At 51.9% G+C, this 19,674-nt stretch overlaps 1 protein-coding gene across 5 annotated transcripts in view; it reads left to right on the forward strand.

Moving 5' to 3' along the window:
- Window positions 1-19,578, forward strand: part of sema4ba (sema domain, immunoglobulin domain (Ig), transmembrane domain (TM) and short cytoplasmic domain, (semaphorin) 4Ba) — a 68,933-nt gene extending 49,355 nt beyond the window's left edge. For all 5 annotated transcript variants that reach the window (XM_035395895.1, XM_035395899.1, XM_035395898.1 and 2 more), the window contains 13 exons: window positions 1,485-1,645; window positions 2,683-2,745; window positions 3,424-3,522; window positions 4,753-4,864; window positions 4,992-5,108; window positions 6,100-6,257; window positions 12,275-12,456; window positions 12,740-12,890; window positions 13,375-13,585; window positions 13,858-13,973; window positions 14,420-14,577; window positions 15,285-15,373; window positions 15,815-19,578. In XM_035395895.1, the coding sequence (XP_035251786.1) occupies window positions 1,485-1,645; window positions 2,683-2,745; window positions 3,424-3,522; window positions 4,753-4,864; window positions 4,992-5,108; window positions 6,100-6,257; window positions 12,275-12,456; window positions 12,740-12,890; window positions 13,375-13,585; window positions 13,858-13,973; window positions 14,420-14,577; window positions 15,285-15,373; window positions 15,815-16,584 (2,387 nt within the window). In that variant the 3' untranslated portion in view covers window positions 16,585-19,578. The remainder of the gene's footprint in view (window positions 1-1,484; window positions 1,646-2,682; window positions 2,746-3,423; window positions 3,523-4,752; window positions 4,865-4,991; window positions 5,109-6,099; window positions 6,258-12,274; window positions 12,457-12,739; window positions 12,891-13,374; window positions 13,586-13,857; window positions 13,974-14,419; window positions 14,578-15,284; window positions 15,374-15,814) is intronic.
- The last annotated feature ends 96 nt before the right edge of the window (window positions 19,579-19,674 follow it).

Genomic DNA, 19,674 nt, shown 5'->3' on the forward strand with positions numbered 1-19,674 from the left:
CTTTCAGTTGAGTTACTTAGGTTCTTCTTATTTTACCTTTACTCTTACTTTTATTAATTTTATCCTGCTTTTACACATAATTCTGTTATGATGTTAATCTTCTTCTGTCCTCACACGTTTTGCTGCTGAAGGCGTGGAGGTGGGTGTGTGCAGCACTCATGGCCAGCAGGAGGGGCGTGTGTGTTTCAGGGCTGGGCTGTGTGGCAGCTGACCCAGTGGTCCTGAACAGAGCCCAGGGGAGCCATTGATTTGAGCCCCGTGTCAGGCGGGAGGGAGGGAGAGAGGCGGGGTTGTGGTTATTTGATATTAAATTGCACTTATTATTATTTGTGTGTTTTGGCAGCGCAGTGCCTAGAGCTCGTCATGCGAATAAAGCTGATGTAAATTTAATTGAATTTTGTTTTAAAGTGTGGGGAGATAGAAACAGTGTGATTTTGAAGAGGTTCTCCAGCTAATGAGAGATTTAGGGTAAGCTCTTGTAGCCGTTCTGTGACCCCGCCTGCCCCAGTGCTAGGCTCATTACGAGCATTGTGATTTTTACAGGCGTAAGGGGAATATTGAGCTATGCTGGCGTTATGGCCATTACAGGTGTTTTGTGAGTTATGGGGGTTGACACTATGGGTGTTACAGCATTACAGGTGTTTTAACTGCTGAAAACCCATTGTTCTGTAGGTTATGCAAGGTAAATGAGTTCCAAAACCTCCCCTCCCCCACCAAATACACCTCCCCCTTTTCAAGCATTCCGTGTCAGTAAACCCAGCTGCCATGGAAACCCATAAACTCCCCCAAGGAACACTTTCACTAATGACAGCGAGCTGGTGCTTCTTGTTAGGCTGGTTAACATCTGTCTCGGTTTTCTGTACAAAGTCTGGTGACCACACACACACATACACACGCACACACACACACACACGCGCGCACACACACACGTGTGCGCAGACACATGCGCACGCACACGCGGACAAACGACCCAATCCTCGCCAGGTGTCTGGATTTAACAGTCTGACCGCAGGCGACCGGGCTCGACCGCGGTTCCAGATGCACCTTCCCAGCCGGGTCCGGTCTTGATGCATGCAAAGCCAGCCAGAACCAGAACCTCCAAAAACCGAAACACGCTGCTCGGAAGAGACCCCCTAAGAGTTCACATTCAGGAGAGCCGGACCGGCTAATTGCATCTCGGGCGCTAGAAAGGGATCGGATCGATCGTAGGCGGGGTTTCGGGAGGGGGCCTGAAACGATCGAGCCGGCTGCCGCTGTTTACCCCTCCTCCGCTCTGCGAGCCCATCTGCAGGGGTCCGCTGGCGGGCGTGCGGCAGGTGGAATGGCAGTAAAGGGCTTTCGCGGGGAGGACAGGCGCTGGGGCTGTTTTTCTGAAGGGCGTGGCCCTGAGTAACGGCCGGGCTCGGTGCCGCTCGCTAATGAGGACTCTGTGTTCTGTTTCTCCCTCTCCCTCTCTCTCTCCCTCTCTCTCTCCCCCTGTCCAGATGCGAAGGAGAGGTCAGCCAAGCGGTTCTCCGCAGACGGAGTCTTTAATTACACCTCCCTGCTCCTCAGTAAACAGGATCAGACGCTCTACGTCGGGGCCAGGGAGGCGCTCTTCGCCCTCCGCCTCTCCGACATCGGCCGCGGCGAGCTGCGCAAGAACGTGAGCGTCTGACCGTCTGACCGTCCGTCTGTTCGTCCATTCTGAGCTGCTCCTCGCTGACACAAGTCCCTAAGCACTTTTCTGCACACGCACACACAGAAGCACATACACAACCACGTGTTAAAACACACACATGCGTATGCACACTCCTGCAAACGGACGCAGGCATGCACGACCACACACACTCGTGGAAGGTAGCACAAGCTAGCGCATGGAGCACGCACACACACTTTTGGATGAACAGCCAGACTAGCTGAAACAAAATTAGAACTGACTGTTGTTTTATTTGAGGAATTTCCTCTTTATCTTTGTTTAGTTTCATATTAAATAGTTCATATTCTGTATTGTTTTTTCAACATACTGTCATGAAAGCCCATCTAGGGACAAGTGTTGGAAACTAGCCTTGGCTCTCACATAAAGTACAGTGCTTAGGGCAAATTCATAGCCACACGTCAGGGGTTTGTTGCTTTTTTAAAATTAATAATACATTGGCGCACAGGGAACACACACAAATGTGCTGCACACAAGAGCTCTCACAAGAGCACACACATAAACATACACGCACACACACACACATACATACATACATACACACACACATACACATATACACACACATACACACACACATACACATATACACACACACACACACGTACACACACACACACACACACACGCACACACACACACACAAATACACGTATACTTACACATATACACACACACACACATACAAATACACAAATGCACGTATACTTACACATATACACACACACACACATACATACACACAAATACACGTATACTTACACATATACACACACACATACACAAATACACACACATATTTATACATAAACTTACACACAGACACACACACATATGCACACACAGTGGAACAGAATCGATCTGTGCATCCATTGCTCAGCAATGCTCAGCTGTAGCGGTTCACACTACGGCAAATTGGTCTGACCATTAACCCCCCCCCCCCCCCCCTCCCCCTCCCCTCCCTTCCTCCTCCCCTCCCCGGGCAGTTGACGTGGAGCACTCCGGAGAAAAAGAGAGAGGAGTGCAGATTCAAAGGCAAGGACCTGCAGGTAAGATACGCCGCCGCCGCCGCCATCGCCATGGTAACCTCATTAAGTGACCGCCGGCTCGGAAGAGAGATGCCGGGGGACGCCCACGCCTCAGAGCTGCGCGGGGCGGCGTCTGACAGGTTTCGCAGACGGGCTCACCTGTGCAGCCCAGTGCAGGAAACGCATTTAATGCGCGTGCGAGCCACACAATAGAGAAGGGAAGCCGGTGTATATTTTTTCTGCGTAGGTGGTGCCTACAGAATCTATATTTAGACCAGCCCAGCACATAAGCTTTTTTTCTCTCTCTCTCTGCCAGCACAATCAATTGCCTGTGACATATTCCTTCTTGTTCTTTGGCCGGATGGTGCAGACCCAGAGAGGGCAGGCGGCTCTATTGATCTGTCCCGGGTAATGGAGGAGACAGGTGGAAAGGGCCCTGTTTTTTAATCGTGCTCACAGACGCTTCCCCACCCCCACCCCCCCCCCACCCCCCCCAGCCGATATGAATATGGTTTCCAGAAAGGAGCAGAGGCTGGGTGGAGGCGGGCTGAGTTATGGGGACGTGCGCTCGGACCGAAGCCGTGATAAAGCGCTCTTTTTCTGTCTCCGTCTGACACCCCGCCATATTTCATGTCGGGATTTATTCCCCCTGCCTGACGCGTCTGTTCTTCTTCCTCTTTTTTCTTCCTGTCGAGCCAGACCGACTGCTTCAATTACGTCAAGATCCTGCTGCGGCTGAACGCCACCCACCTGTACGTGTGCGGGACGTACGCCTTCAGCCCCATCTGCGCCTACATCGTAAGTCAGCCCCGCCCCCTCGCTCGCCAGACCCTCTCTGTGGCCGCAGGCCCCATAGCTGGCCAATAAAAACGCTAAAGCTTCTTCATCCCCTTTGCTCCACCACAAAGCCCAATCCTTTGGTCACACTTAGCACACAGGGCCTGATTCACTAAGACCTTTAGCTTGTGCGAAACCTTTCGGCACATGGAAAACTAATAACACAACCAGTGATTGGTGCAAAACAAATGCCTTGACCAATTATTGGTCGTGTTATAGGTTTTGCGTGTGCTTAAAGGCTCTGCACATGCTAAAGGTCTTAGTAAAGTAGGCCTGAAGTGAACTGTCTTTAGGGAATGTGTATGAAGCTTTTATTAATACGTCACTGCATCTTTTAAAGTCATTTTTAAGCTTCTTGTAAGATGGAATAAAACATTATTACATTACATTGCCACTCTCAAATGTGATTAGCATACAGTGACAGGCGACACGAGGGTCAGCTCTGTCCCCAATCCCTGTGCGGAAGCGGGGTTTATGAAGACGTAAAGTCGCGCTAATGAAGGTGTTTTGTATGTGTTTGGCGAAGCTCTGGGGTGCGCCCAGTGTCAGGGTGTGACCAATCCTCTCTGTTTCCCTGAAACGGGGCTTCTGGGAGCGCAGCTGTGCGCTTTCAGCCCGCTGGAGTATGACCAGGTGGCTCTGAGGCTCTTAAAAGGGGATCACAGGGGAGGGAAAGAAAAACAGAGCCGGGTGGGGGGGTGAGGGGGGGGTCCTGCGGGGCCGCTGACGCCCCGAGCGCTGGGAGCGGCGCGTTTCAGGGGCCGCACCGGAACGGCGGCTTCGGTTTTTCCATAAACGAGAATCGACTGCCGGACGACGGGTCCCGGTGCCTGCTGCTAACCGAAAAGCTTGAAGCGTTAGCCCTCCGCCATTAAAATTTAACTGTTAACCTTTCATCGTTAAGCCTAAACATTGTTAACCTCTGACTTTTAAGACTTAACTTTTAACCTTTCAACATGCTGCATTAATTGTTGAGCCTTAGCCCGTGTACATTTCACCATTGCTTTACTGGTAGAGACTCAGGCCTGGGAAGTAACGGCTAGCAAAGTTTGATCTCACATCAGTTCAGGCCTGTGGATTGAATGAGCTGCTGAACCAATCAGAGGGCTTAGATGTGAGGCGTGGCCCAGGACAGAGCTGTTAATCTCCCCGTCTCTGCTGCGGTTCTCATTGCTTCTCTCCGTTTCCCAGAACACCTCGGACTTCTCTCTGGTGAGGAGCGGCACCGGGGATGTGGTGACGGAGGACGGCCGAGGCCGCTGCCCCTTCAACCCCGAGTACAAGTCCACCGCCATCATGGTCGGTAAGTGACAGAGACGGTTTGGGCGAAGGTCGTGGAAAACCGCAGGGTTTGCCACGACAGAGTGGTTACAGATGATGGGACATTCGGCGCTTCCTTCCCTGATGTTTTCGCACCCCTTTCCATTCAGATGGAGAGCTGTACGCCGGCACTGTCAGCAATTTCCAAGGCAACGAACCAATCATCTACAAGAGCCTGGGCCCAGGGCCCGCCCTGAAGACTGAAAACTCACTCAACTGGCTTCAAGGTGAATACCCAGAGCAAATACTAACAGAGTGGTTATACTCAGACTAAACTGTACTGACAAAACAGACCAGACTAAGCAGCACTAACATTGTTAACAGTTATACTCAGACCATATGATACTAACACAGCGGTTATACTCAGACCATATGATACTAACACAGCGGTTATACTCAGACCATATGATACTAACACAGCGGTTATACTCAGACCATATGATACTAACACAGCGGTTATACTCAGACCATATGATACTAACACAGCGGTTATACTCAGACCATATGATACTAACACAGCGGTTATACTCAGACCATATGATACTAACACAGCGGTTATACTCAGACCATATGATACTAACACAGTGGTTATACTCAGACCATATGACACTAGCGGTTATGGCACTTAGAGTGCTGCAGCTCTTGCAGAGCGGCCCATCCTTTCCTTTTTCATCCCCGCTATGAAAGCAAGCCGTAAGAAGGGGAATCATTAGGCCGGCGTTACCTAACACACGCAGGCCTGCTGGGAGGGAGCGGGGGGGGGGGGGCAGAGCTGCTCATTACGCAGAACGGGGCGGCGCTAACCGCTGCTCTGAGAGCCGGGCCGGCCTGGGCGCCCTCTCCACTGATCGCCCGCAGTTAAGGCCCGTCTGCACTTGGATCACAGCTCGGCGCTAACGCACGCTAAGCGCTAACGCACGCTAAGCGCCAGCGGGTACATCCCAGCCCCGGAACAGAGACGCTCCCCTTCAGAGCCTCTTCTGAAGGGTCTGCGGCCCGGCTGACACGGGTACATCTGCGGGCACGAGCGCAAGAGCCGCTCTTTTGTCACCGGCGGCTTCAGATTGACCTGAAGGGAAAATGTTGACTTAAGGCTTAGAGAATCTGCTGTGGTTATTAGGCAATGTTTGGCGCCCTTCCTTCTTTCCTGATTTCAATCTCTGTTTTGATCTCTCTGTCTCTTTCTCTCTCTCTCTGTTTTTGTGCTTGTTTACTCAGACCCTGCTTTCGTGGGATCGGCGTACCTCCAGGAGAGCTTGCCCGAGGGCAGTGCGGTCGGGGACGATGATAAGATTTACTTCTTCTTCAGCGAAGTGGGGAAGGAGTTTGATTTCTTCGACAACACGATGGTGTCGCGCATCGCCCGCGTGTGTAAGGTGAGCGACAGTCCAGTAGGGTCCTGCACAGCCCTGTGAGACACGCCTGTCCCCCCCTGTGTGCGTGTGTGTGTGTCTGTCTGTCTGTCTGTACTGTAGCAGATAAAGAAAATGTTTGCCAGAGAGTGTGTGTGTGTGACAGTGGAAATGTACAGCATGTGTACATGTGTGACTATGGGAGGGGGGGGGGGGTCCTGTATACAGTGTGTTTGAGTGTGACAGAGAGGGGTAAATATGTGTGTGTGTGTGTGAGGGGGAGATGTGCTGTGCAGTGTGTGTGTGTGTGTGTGTGTGTGTGTTTATATGAGCAGAAGGCAGTGTGTGTGTGTGTGTGTATATGATTAGAGGGGAATGTGTGTGTGTGAGTGTGTCTGTGTGTGTATGTGTGTGTGTGTGTGTGTTTATATGAGCAGAGGAGAATGCGTGATGCTGTTCTGAGCTCAGTCTCCCCCAGCCTCCCCTCCAGCTCACTGTAACTCTGTGTCTTATCACATCTGAGTGAACATTAGCATTCACGCGGGCCTCAGCACCATTTAATGGCTCTTACACTCTCTGGCCCTGTTACACCCTGCGTCTGCAGATGAGCGTCCAAACACCGCCAGCAGCTCCAGCACTTCCATTATAAATAACCGCAGAGGCTTCCCCACTCATTCACATGGATGGGATACAGACCTACAGGGTGCCAAGCCCAATTCCTTCAGGGCGTGGTGTGTGTGTGTGTGTGTGTGGGGGGGGGGGGGGGTTGTGGGGGAGTCTGTGGCAGTTATGTACGACGGTTCTTGTTCCAGCTAATTACCTCGGATTAATTTGTCGAATTGTTTAATTAGTGGTAGACGTGTGCGGTACTTACATTTCCCAAAATGTACGGCGGTAAATTATTTTAGCGTGGAGCGCACGTGCGGTCCTCAGCTGCAATTTATCATTTGAGCTTTTTTTTTTTTAAAAAAAGGGAAAACTGAGAATGGGATTGTGCTAATGAAGTAATTACCAGCAGTGTGCGGTATAAAAATAAACCTACTGAACTCATGAACCGCGTGAAGCGGCGTTTGACCCCCCCCCCCCCCACCCCGCCCCCCCCACCCCGCCCCCCCCCCCCCCCCCCCCCGCACACTGCAGCTGCAGCCGTATCTGTGTCTGTGGGCAGTGTGTAGCCGGTATGAAGACAACGACGCGCGCTAAAGAGAGGAAGAGGCCCTTTGGCGGAGGTGCCACTGCTGCTTTTTATAGGAGCGGTAATGTGAATCATCTCGGTGACGCCGCGTAATGCTGAGTGACACTTTAATCGCTGCCACTCTTCCTTTTTTCGCCGTCCCCTCGGAGCGTGCGTGAGGGCGAGCGGGCGGGCGAGCGAGCGGGAAGGCGGGCGAGCGAGCGAGAGGGTGAGCGGGAGAGTGGGGACGCCTCCCCCCGCAGACTGCCAGCGTTTTAATTCTATATTTGGAAGTGATCTGTCGCACTGCAGCCAGATGCTGCCTGCCCGTTTGCATGTGCTGGCAGCAGCGTGTGTGCGTCGTGTTTGCTAGTGTGCGTGAGTGTGTGTGCAGGCCTGATTGTGTGTGTGTGGGGTGGGGGGGAGGGAGACAGGGGAAGAGAGATGGTGTGAATTTGCTCATCTGTATTTCTGCATGTGTGAATATATACTGAGTGCAAATACCTCCTTGTGTGTGTGTGTGTGTGTGTGTGTGCATGTGTGTACATGTGTGTGTGCACGTGTGTGAGGGGGAAGTGAGGCAGTGAGTTTGTTCATATGAATGTGTTTGTAAGCGTATGCATGTGTTCGCAGCACATGTACCTGTGCATGTCTATGCATTCGGCAGGTGGCGTTTCTGCACGCGTGTGCGCGTGCGTGCGTGTGTGTGTGTGCTCGTGTGCCCTCGCGCGGCTATCAGTGCGGACGATGAAGGAAGGAGATCCTCTGATGCGCATTCCCTCCTCTCAGCGAGTGGAAAACTGTAATGAAATGGGAGCTCGTTACCGGACGCGATTAGGAGATATTAACTCTGACCGGCTGCAGGGGCCGAGCCTGCGAGCCTTTCCAGTCGTGCCTGCGGGTTTTTAGAAAAAGTCATTAAAGTAATTAGCTCTACTGTACGCCCCCTCCCGCCCGCTAGCTCATTAAAGCCGCTCTCAGCTCTGCGCGGGCTGCGTTTCCGCCTCTTACACACGCAACGTGGCATCGCGCGCCTTCCTGTCCAAAATGGCGCGCGGCTGTTTGGCATGTGTGGGGGGGGTGTGGGGGGGGGGGTGCGTACCGGGAGCTCTTTCTGCTTCGACGGAAGCGTGTGAGCAGAGTGTAAACGCCGCGGTCCGGTGAAAGACAGGAGGCGGGACCGTGAATACCGCTGCGAGGGCACAAGCGTGTATTTTATTAGCCGCGCGGCGCAGGGCGCTAGCGCTGACGCAGGATGCCTGCCGGTGTGTGACTGCCTGTCTGCGGCGGCGTGAAGGGTACGCTCCCCGCACACGCTCCCTCCAGACCCCTTGCTGCTGAAGCTCACTGACTGGAGCAGCTCAGCTGTCAATCACAGAGGAGGACCTGTGCCGTTCCGCACAGACGATGGGCCCGCCCTCAGTTAGCTAGCCCCCAAAGCCTGTTGGCTCTGCCCCTTGCGCACAAACCTGAACGCATACACACGCGCGCACGCCTGTGAACACACACACACACACACACACACACACAAATACACACACACATACACACGCACACAATACTTCCTCGGCCATGTGTGTAGGTGGAGTTCAGCATAAGTTTTTCAGGCGTGTAGATATTGCGTTAGTTGCACTATCACAATGGAACCTCAGACCTATGACATGCGTACAAGTCTTTTCTCATTTTCCTATCTTCTGATCATTGGCTCACTGATAATAGACAAGCCCTTGATCGAACTTCCATTGAAACTAACTCCGTATTAATTTTCCCTGTCAGGATTGCCTCTTTTTTGCAGTGCAGCCCTTTTTTAGTTAATAGTGGATAATCCCTTGATAATCCAGTTCTGAAATTACTGCTGGAACACAAGCATCGCTTCATCTGAGATGTCTAAACCATGGTGTGAAATGAAGGTGTGAAGGTGGGGGGGTGGGGGGGGGCAGATGCTGTGACAGGCGAGATTGGGGGGGATGGGGGGGGCGGGTGAAGGAAGGAGATTACCTGCAGGGGCTGTGGTGATCAGGAAATGTAGCTGTTTTACTGAACTCAACGGTGATGGATTAGTTGAATACATCATTACTGGTGCAGTGAGAATGGCGCCCCCTTCTGGACAGCGTGTGCAATAAGTCCTTGGGATAAGGCTGTCTAAGGAAAATGCTGCTTTTTCAGTATAATTATTACAATTGTATCTCTGTTATGATACTTTTACAAAATCTATTGCGTATTACCCATTGTTGCGACATCTTACTATTTATTTATTACTGTAGTACTATTAGTTAATGTTACTGTTTTCTGCATGCGTTCAACAGCAATGCAATAAACACACAAAACCAGGGAAGTGTGAAGTCTTAAGTCTTCTGAGCCTTCTGCCCTGCTATGCCATTTTAACTCTAGCGCACTGACATCAAGGAACTCTGAAGTCCAGTTGGTTGAGCCAAGCCCACCAATGGCGTGTCTCCTTCGCCTACCACGTCACAACCGTGTGATCTTAATTGGGGACACATGGAGCTCTGTGAACTGGCAGCAGGGTTTGGAATGCACTGGCTCTTCCCCCCGGAACATGAATGGGAGCTCCCTGGATAGTTTCCTTGGCTGGGAACCGTGGTCGTTGGGGAACGTGGATGTTACGTAGCTCATGCTGTCGTGTTGTTTGGACGGCCATGGCTCAGGACCCACAGTAGATACAGTGTGCCCGGCACGTCCAGAGATGATGATGATGATGATGATGATGATGGTATTGGTGGTAATTCTTATCGATGGACCCCAGCGGACCCTGCGGCTCCTTCTAAAACCATCTGATCAGACATCTTCTCTGCTGGGCGTGGCCCCGAAAGAACGAACCACCCCCAGCACCAGCACCACCCCCAGGGAAAACCCCAGGACAGGGTGGAGCATCGTGAAAAGACCGCTCCTGCTCTCTCTCTCTCCCCCTCTCTCTCTCTCTCGGGTGTTTATTCAGGTGTTGAGGGAGATGGGCGGCATGCTGGAACTGAGGAGGCCGTCCACGGAATAACACACACCGCCAAACATCTGTCCGCCGCGGCGCCTCTCCCAAAGGTTTTTGTTGAAACGCGATACTAGCGCCACGCCAGCGCTCTCCGGGCCTTCAGATGGGCCCCGGGTCCCCGGCCCGCTCTCCCCGCCGTCCACGGAATTACGACAGGAACCCCCGTTCATGCGGCGCTCTCCACGGACCTCAGAGAAACGGACAGTGAGAGAGTCACTCCACCGCCATCAATAAGGAGCTCGCTCTTGCAAAAAGCGCAGTTTACAACGTAGGCAATTATTAGCAGATGCTTTTAGTCAAAGCGACTTACGGAAGATGCATTTAATAGGGGTGGAAACTGCCATTATAGCTAAGGAAGAGTTCCTTTTTGGCTGCGATACTGGGGGATGATCGGAGTTCCAGGTTTGAGAGTCAGGCTGAGACATTGAAAGTTTGGCCAGGACACCGGAGTGCTCCCTGCTCAATAATCCCTTTGCAATAAGGGATCTTTAACATCACTTCAGTTTCAGTCTCACCAGAAAGATGCGGTGTCCTACAGTCCTGCTTTTACCAGGACACCTCCCATCCAAGTATTTAATGAGTGCAACCTCGCCTTGCTGAGTAAGTGATTTCATTCCTGGGTGTGAGGGCAGGTTTTTGGTCCCCAAAGCCAGGGTGCCCGCCAGAGCGACAGGGCCACCGTGACGTGCAGTCGCTGCCCCTCGTCAGTCACGTGCTGCTGTTTGGAGTTGGTGGGGGAGGGTGGAGGCTGCAGCCGATGGAGCGCACTTAATAGCTTCGGGCCCGGAGATGCGCGTCCAGCCTCCTGCCGTCGCTTCTGTGGTTTTCCCCTTCCGTTCTTATGGGACTGCCCTGCCCTGCCTCTCCAAAGTCTCCTGCTCCGGGTCTGAAGTAATTGGCGTGTATGAAGCGCAGCCTGGAGCGTGCGTGGGGTGTGCGTTAGCCTCACCTTCCTGGTTGAATGGCGGTATAATTAAAGACACGACTGCGCCAACTCGTTCTCGCAGCCCGGTGTTTATGCGGTGATTAATACGTCGGTGGCGGCGGGCTGATCGCAGTTTTAGGGGGTGTTCCAGGCACGGGGGGGGCCGTGCAGTTAGAGCCGGGGTTTGGATGTTCCGGTCGGAGGCGGTTGTGGTCGCGCGCTAAGGCAGGTCGCCGCGCCTGCCGCTCTTGTCCGCGCAGCCGTGGGAGCCGGCCACGACGGCGGCGCTGATGATGTCGCGGTTTTCCTTCGTCTTTTATTATAAAAAGCCTTTGGTGTTCTGAACACCCCCAGCGTCTCGGCGCCTTCCACGGCAAAGCCTTTCATGTGCAGCGCTTCACGGAAGCACAGAGTTCAAGGCAAACAACTCTCGTCAGAAATGGTTCATCATTCACCGATAAGATATGTGTGCTGGCATTGTTCTGGAGACCATAAAAACACACTCCTGCCTTCCTTTTATTACCTTTCATTTTTATTACCTGTCTAAGAATAGACACTCATTTCATTCACCTGTAACCAGTTTATGTCAAAGTTTGTCTTCAGTGTATTGACAGCTGCAGGAGTCAAAAAAAGGCATATCTCTAGGATATAGTGGATTTGTTTTTGGTTTTCTGCCAGTGATTGTTATTCATAAATTATTGTCACGGATATTAAAATGCAGTGGTCGTTGATGCTCTTTGAGTCTGAGACTTCTCATTTTGTACACCTGCACAGCACCTGTGAGCATACAATCACAGTGAGCTTTCAAATGTTCCACTTCCATAAGAAATGAAAATAACTGGACACCATGGCTCTATAGAGCTCTCTACTGGACAGTGTGAGTACTGCAGCATCTCCTGTTGGGTGACTGGGGGCATCTCTCTGTCTGTGTAACACAGGGTGATCTAGGGGGTGAGAGGGTGCTGCAGAAGAAATGGACGACTTTCCTGAAAGCGCAGCTCCTGTGCTCGCTCCCGGACGACGGCTTCCCCTTCAACATCATCCAGGACGTGTTTGTGCTGACGCCCAGCCAGGAGGACTGGAAGAGCACCGTGTTCTACGGAGTCTTCACTTCTCAGTGGTGAGGGAACGGATTGGAGAACAGATCTGTGTGTGTGTGTGTGTGTGTGCTGTGTGCCTTGTGCTTTTGTCAGGTATAAGTGCTGAGGTGTGTAATATTTCATGTTCTGTCTCAGGTGTAAGTGCTCCGTTGTGTAATGTTTCCGGTACTTTCTCAGGTATAAGTGCTCAGGTGTGTAATGTTTTCGGTGCTTTCTCAGGTATAAGTGCTCAGGTGTGTATTGTTTCCGGTGCTGTCTCAGGTATAAGTGCTCAGGTGTGTATTGTTTCCGGTGCTTTCTCAGGTATAGAGGAGCACACGGCAGCTCGGCAGTGTGTGCCTTCACCATGGAGCAGGTGGAGCGGGCGTTCAGCGGCCGCTACCGCGAGGTCAACCGCGAAACGCAGCAGTGGTACACCTACAACCACCCCGTCCCCGAACCGCGGCCCGGAGCGGTGAGCCCCGCCCTCCCTCTCGCTCTCTGCATCCCACAATGCACCTCTCCCCCATGGCGTGTGAGCCCGCCGCTGATCCCGTCTCCTGATGGCCCAGGGAGGCAGATAGGGGTCTGGCCTGGCACAGCTGGGCGCTGTCTCCCCCGAGTCCCGATGGTTATCAGAGAGCTCTGCGCTCATTCCCCACACAGCTCATTTATCTCCATCAGTTAAAGGCCCAAACATTTCCCCGCTCTCTGGCGTGTATCGCCCATCATTATTATTCATTTGCTTCACCAGGGCTACTTTTATAGAGTGCATTGCATTTCATTTGTACTGCTGAATATGCTTTGAATAACTCAGATTTGCTGTGCTGCGCTAGGGTAGTGAGAGCTGTGCCTCAGTATGACTTGAACCAGCAACCCCACGGGTGCATGCGTAGTTCCATGTCCGCCGTGCCACCCCGCCTGTCTGAAATGCGTGCCGTCGTGTGTCTGTGCCGCAGTGCATCACCAACGCCGCCAGGGACATGGACATCCACTCGTCTCTGCACATGCCCGATAAGGTGCTGAACTTCGTGAAGGACCACTTCCTGATGGACAGCGTCATCCGCAGCCGGCCGCTGCTGCTCAAGCGCAGCGTGCGCTACACGCAGATCGCCGTGCACCGCGTGCAGGCCCTGGGCAGGGCCTACGACGTGCTGTTCGTCGGCACGGGTGAGTGCCCGCCTCCTGCTCCTCCCACCATACAAACCCCCGCCTCCTAAATGTGTGAAGCACAAACTGTGATCAGGCCGAGTTCAACTGTGCTGCGACATGCCTTAATCTCTCTCTCTCTCTCTCTCTCTCTCTCTCTCTCTCTCTCACTCCCTCTCTCTCTGGCTTTCTGTATTCCACTCCCTTTCTCTCTGTCTGTGTGTTTTATGTATTTATCTTTCTATCTTTCTCTTATCTATCCATATCTCTCTCTGCCGCTCTCTCTCTCTCAGATGACGGGAAGCTGCACAAGGCCATCAACACCAAGGGGAAGATGCACATAGTGGAGGAGATCACCCTGTTCTCCCGGCCCCAGCCCGTGCAGCACATCGAGCTGGACGCCGAGAAGGTGCGTCGCCTGAGCCGCGCTGCAGGGGGGGGAGGCGGGGTAATGAATTGGTCGGGGCGGCCCCGTTCCCCACTTCAGGGGTTCCGTTAACCCTAGCAGCTTGCGTGGGCTGCACGCTAATCCTCTTCTGTGGAGGTAATAGCATCTCCACTCCCCCTCAGGAGCACTTATAGCAGACAGAGCATAAACACCACAGAGCACTTCACCTCGCCAGAGTTCATTCTGGTGCTTTTCTGCTGTTCGTCATGCCCATGTATCCACGGAGAAGAGCGGGTTATGAGCAGGCTGTGCTTGTAAAAGATGCCGAGTTTCACCTCAGCGTTTGGTGTTTGTGCCGATAGCGAAGCTTGGCTGCGTCAGTCTGTGGGTTAGGGTTCCACATGGGTTCCTTGTGGGCTCCATGCAGGTTCTCTGCAGGTTCCTGACAGGTTCTCCCCTTCCCTCAGGGCCTGCTCTACGTGTCCTCCTACTCCGGCCTGGTGGAGGTGCCGGTGGCCAACTGCAGCAACTACGGCAGCTGCGGGGAGTGTGTCCTCTCCAGGGACCCGTACTGCGCCTGGACCGGGCGCCTGTGCCAGGACGTCAGGGAGGCCCCGCCCGGGAGGTGCGTCTCCTCATTTAAACCCCCTTGCCTGCCTCGAGACGTCCCGCATCAGCGCCAAATCCGTTTGGCAGCGTCACACGCGCCTCTCACACGTGCGCCGTAACAAAACAAAACCTGTTTGATTTGCCATGTTTTCGCCCGTGCGGTCGAACCGCTGCAGCGTGACGCTGACTGGGAGGAATCGGAGAAACAAACAGGTTCGAACAGGCGCGTTTACCTTGGCCGGATCTTCCCCAGCCCAGATGGTGTTTTGCTGTCTTGGCATTCCGATTGGCTGATAAAATAAACTCACGTTCAGTTCACAGTCGTTCTTTTCCATGAGAGTTCTTAAGAGCGTTAAATTAGGTTAATGAGGTCATCAGCAACGGCATAAAAGGAGAATCAACACTTTGAGTCAGTAACAGTGCTAACAGAAATGGCAGAATCAACTGCACTGTTCAGCTGCCTTGCCTGTTGATTGGTTGGGATTATGAATATGTATGCTCTAGTGTCCGGCAGTCTGTCTGATTGGACAGTAAAGCAAATATACATGAGCATCCTGTAGTTTGATTGGAAAGGATAATGAATATCCATGAGACAGAGAGAGGGCTGACTTGATTAATCAGGGTGGCGAACGCGTAGAAGGCATAATTCTGAGGACGGACGTGATTGGTCAGGATGGTGAACGTGTATCCAATGGTCTGACCCGTGCTGTGCTGCTGTTCCAGCCGCTGGCAGCAGGACGTGGAGGAGGCAGACACGGTGGCCATCTGCAATAAGACGGCGCTCGTCCCTCTCCTGAGGTCCATGCCCACACGTAAGTACATGTGCAGTACATACAGACCGCACACAAATACATATGCAGTATGCACACCCTCTGCTGAATTACAACATCCTGTGCAGTACCTACTGGTGGCTGCAGTGAGCGTCCAGCCTTCACTCTGTAGTGTACTGAGATTGTGAAAAGCATTATAAAAATGAAATAATAATAATAATGTCCAGGGTCCAGGGTGTATTCCTGCCTCTCGCCCAATGCATCCTGGGATAGGCTCCAGCACCCACCACGACCCTGCCCAGGATAAGTGAATATGATAATAAATGGATGGATGGATGATAATAATAATAATAATAATAATGCGGTTCACAGTTTTTTATGCTTGCTTGAATGGAAGACATTCAGTACAGTTGAGAGATACAGGAAGATCTTTCTGTATTAGAGTCATCCCCTTCCATTGACAGTGTTGCTCTCTCGGTACAGGCTGGACTCCCTGCAAGGTTATCACCGTACCTGCCAACTCCTTCAGTGTGCTGCGGTGCGAGCTGCGCTCCAACCTGGCGGAGAGGAAGTGGGAGTACAGCGAGAGCGCCGGCCGCTTCCTGTACGCCAGCCCCGAGGGGGGCCTGGTGGTGGTGGCGCAGGCCGAGCGGGAGGAGTCCTACGAGTGCTGGTCCGTGGAGGAGGGCTTCCGGCAGCTCCTGGCCAACTACTGCGTGAGGGCGGAGCCTCGCTCGGAGACCACCACCCTGACGGGGCGCTCGCGGACGCCGTGGCTCCACCACGAGGACTCCATCGCGTTGCCCGGGGAGACGCGCTCGCTGCAGGTCAACACCAAGACCTACTGGAACGAGCTGATTGTGGTGTGCGCCCTGCTGGGCTTCTCGCTGGTGGTCTTCTCCCTGTTCGTGGTCTACCGGAACCGGGACCGCATGAAGTCCATGCTGAAGGAGAGCGAGTGCCCCAACATGCAGCAGAAGAAGCCGCGGCTGGCGGGGAAGCCGGTGGAGAGCCTGCCGCTCAACGGCAACACGGTGCCGCCCTCCGCCTCCGACCACAAGGGCTACCAGACGCTCAACGATAACTACATCAGCAGCAGCCCCACCCACGAGTCCTCACCCGACCTCAGCAAGAGCTTCTCCGAGTCCGAGAAGCGGCCGCTCAACCTGAAGGAGAGCCGCGTGGAGATCTCGCCCACCTGCCCCCGACCGCGGGTCCGCCTGGGCTCCGAGATCAAGGACTCCATCGTGTGAGGTGGGCGTAGCCAGGCGGGGCGGGGCGGGGGGGCGGGCGTAAGAAGGGGGGCGGGCTCTCGGGTGACCGCTGGGAAATGGAGGCCACTGAATTCAGACAAACGGACCCTGAAACCTCCGGGCTACATTGCGAGGGGTACCTTTCATTTTGCTTGCGCTTCATTTCCATTCCACGTCACCGCAGGAGCACTTCCTGTTTCACATCCAAAGCCACGCCCCTTTTTCTGAGCATGCTCGATGGCACGGCAGGGGAGGGACGAGGGTGATTCGTTGTTATGGTGTTGAGGGGTCACACTTCTTTGGTTCCCGTTGTGGGTGTGGCCTGCACCAAAAAAAAAAAACAAAAAAAAAACGACGACTCATCCTCTCCAGTGTCGCCGTCCCCCATTTCAGAGTCACGGTCTCCCCATCATTCCACCTTCACCTCCTGCGTCCGCATTACCCGAGAAGAGCGTAAACGGAGGCAGGTTGTGAAGAGAGGCGGGACAAACGCACGACCAGTGGACGACCGGCAGCGGTAAGCTGATCCGATAAGCCAACCAAGCGGCATTACGCCAGGAGGTGAAGGTGATGCGTCTAGTTTGCTGGAACTGCAGCCAGCGAAAAGAAGCTGCCAGTTATTGTGCTGCGCCTTTAGTACAAAGGCGGATAGCGGGAGCCAAACATTATAGCCAGAGAGCAAAGCGAATGAAAACGAGGCTGGAGAGAGTCCCCGCGAGGGAAAAAAAGAAAAGGACTTCGCAGAAGAGAAAGATGGAAAAGATGCGGCCAGCGTTTGAACACGCCCGCGCGGTCTAGTACCAAACTGCATATTGGGTGTTACCCGTAGAGCGCGTACGTACACGCGCATTATGCAAAACCCAGCCCCCGAACATCGCGCTCGTCGCGGCTAGCCTGGTAAACGGGGGCCTGAGAGTGTGCACACAGCTGTTCAGTATTAAACCCCAGAGGCATTAAACGCACCTGACGCGCGCAACTAACTGACCTTCCGCCGTTCCGGTGGGAACGCTCGGACCAGTAGAGTAGTGTCTCCTCGGATGTTGCTTTGGCCTTGCTACTGTACATGGGAGTATTCGTAGAATCGGGAAGCGTGAGCGGGAGAGGACGTTGAGCGCTTTCCCAAACCGGGAGGACTTGAGTGTGGTCCCCGCAAGCTCACCACGACATGACAGACTCAGCCAACAGCAGGGTCCCCGTTCTCCTACATTCCTAAAAAAAAAAAACAAAAAAAAAAACACCGCCACTAATGCACCCTGTGCCAGAAACTAGCAACCACTTGGATTTAGTCTCTTTATTTAAAAGTTCATTTGCTTTTATTTTTTATCTTTTTTTTCAGTTTTTCGTTGTGACATTCCTTGTCATGATAATTATTTCTCTAAAATGAGCCCTCTTTCTGTTTTCTCTGGGTTTGACTGGACTGTTTTTGTTTTGGCGTTAATTTAAAGCTGGTTTTGTCCATGTAGCCGCTCTGAGAATGTGAAATCTCTCTCCATGGCTCACACCTCTGGGGCAGTGGCAGGGGTACAGCACTACCTTAGACCGAACGGCACCAACGCGACCGGCGTCCCGCCGCTGCGCTAACCGTTACCTTCCAGGTTGGACCAGCCCACAGGACGTTTTGGAACCTCGAAAGGGAAGTGGATTTTGGGCACACGTTGAAATTAATGACAAAAAAAATGAGAATGGATCCGGTCGTCACAATATTTTGAAATAAAATAGTTTGGATAGTCAGACGTCACCTATTTAACACACTGCCATTTCAACCATTTTAAAACGCGACATTACTTTTCTAAACCGAACCATGTTAAGTTATACTGAGACTTCCTAACCAGCCAATCTCATTTTCCAAAGATGGATGTTATTAAATCTTACAGTGGCAAAATTATAAACTACACGTTAATGCTATTTAAAACTTGCAACCCATGTGTTGTGGAATGTATTGGTAAATTGATTAAGAGTATTCCAAAAATGAATCTGTAATTAAAATATTTTTTGTCATATTTAATTCTGTTTCGGTGTATCGAAATTTGTACATGGGAGTACATTTCACAAGTTTTGACAAAGTACCTTCAAAAAAGGCAGACTGCGTGCAAACAGTCACAGTGGATATGTGTATATATATGTGTGTTTGTATTGTATTTGAGGGAAGCTTTTTTCAGATGTGTCTTTGTATAAATAGAACTAGATGCTACACAGTGCTGCTTTAATTTTGTTGTTTTTTGCACAGGATACTGTACAAGCCTTAGTTTAAAGTGGGGCTAATTGTCGTCAACTCTGTAGCAAGTTATGGAAGTTATGTTTTCTGAGATGCCTTCAAGCTTAATATTGTGAAACAGTGCTGTGCTGCTGGGGCAATCGGACCACTCCTGGCCTTGTGATATCATCAGTCAATCACCTTTGTGCCACAGAGCAGTGACCTCATGCACATCCCAAATGTGGCCAGCTAGCATTCAGTGCATAACCGGGCATGCTCAATATCACCATTCAGGCCAGCTCCATAGAGCATTATGACTCCATTTTAAACATGACATGCAGATTATGATTGTTGAAAAATTGGTTTGTCTTCAGTCATTGTCCTTAGTAATACATAAATTGAAAAACAGTCAATACAATAACACACTGATAACAGTAATAACAGTAAACCATGCTATCTGGTGACCTTTCCAGCGATGTACTACTCACTCTTGCCTGCGCAGCTCAATATGGGATACACAAAATTCAAAGTCATGCCAAAAAAGGATAATTGTTTTGACATTTCAATTGTGACAACAATGCTTGCTGTTTTGTTTTTTTTTTTTAATAGAAATGTAATGCAGTAAGCCAAAATATGAGTACATGTATGTATATGATGGTTATAACTGCAACTGAACAGGCAGCTTTCTGGACTTCATTGGGGAATGTAGCTGTGATTTACAAGAAATCACGATGACAGGAGAGTGAACAGCTATGCACAGGTGACAGCCTCTCGCTGTCTTCTGATGACAACAGGGAGTAGAATCAAAATATCCAAAATGGCCGTATATTATTTTGACTGTGTCATAGCTGTGGCTAATCTTTTATCACAGTGGCTCCCAATCCTCTTCTCTGGGA

Source organism: Anguilla anguilla, chromosome 16, assembly GCF_013347855.1.
Source record: "Anguilla anguilla isolate fAngAng1 chromosome 16, fAngAng1.pri, whole genome shotgun sequence".
Taxonomy (NCBI): Eukaryota; Metazoa; Chordata; class Actinopteri; order Anguilliformes; family Anguillidae; genus Anguilla; species Anguilla anguilla.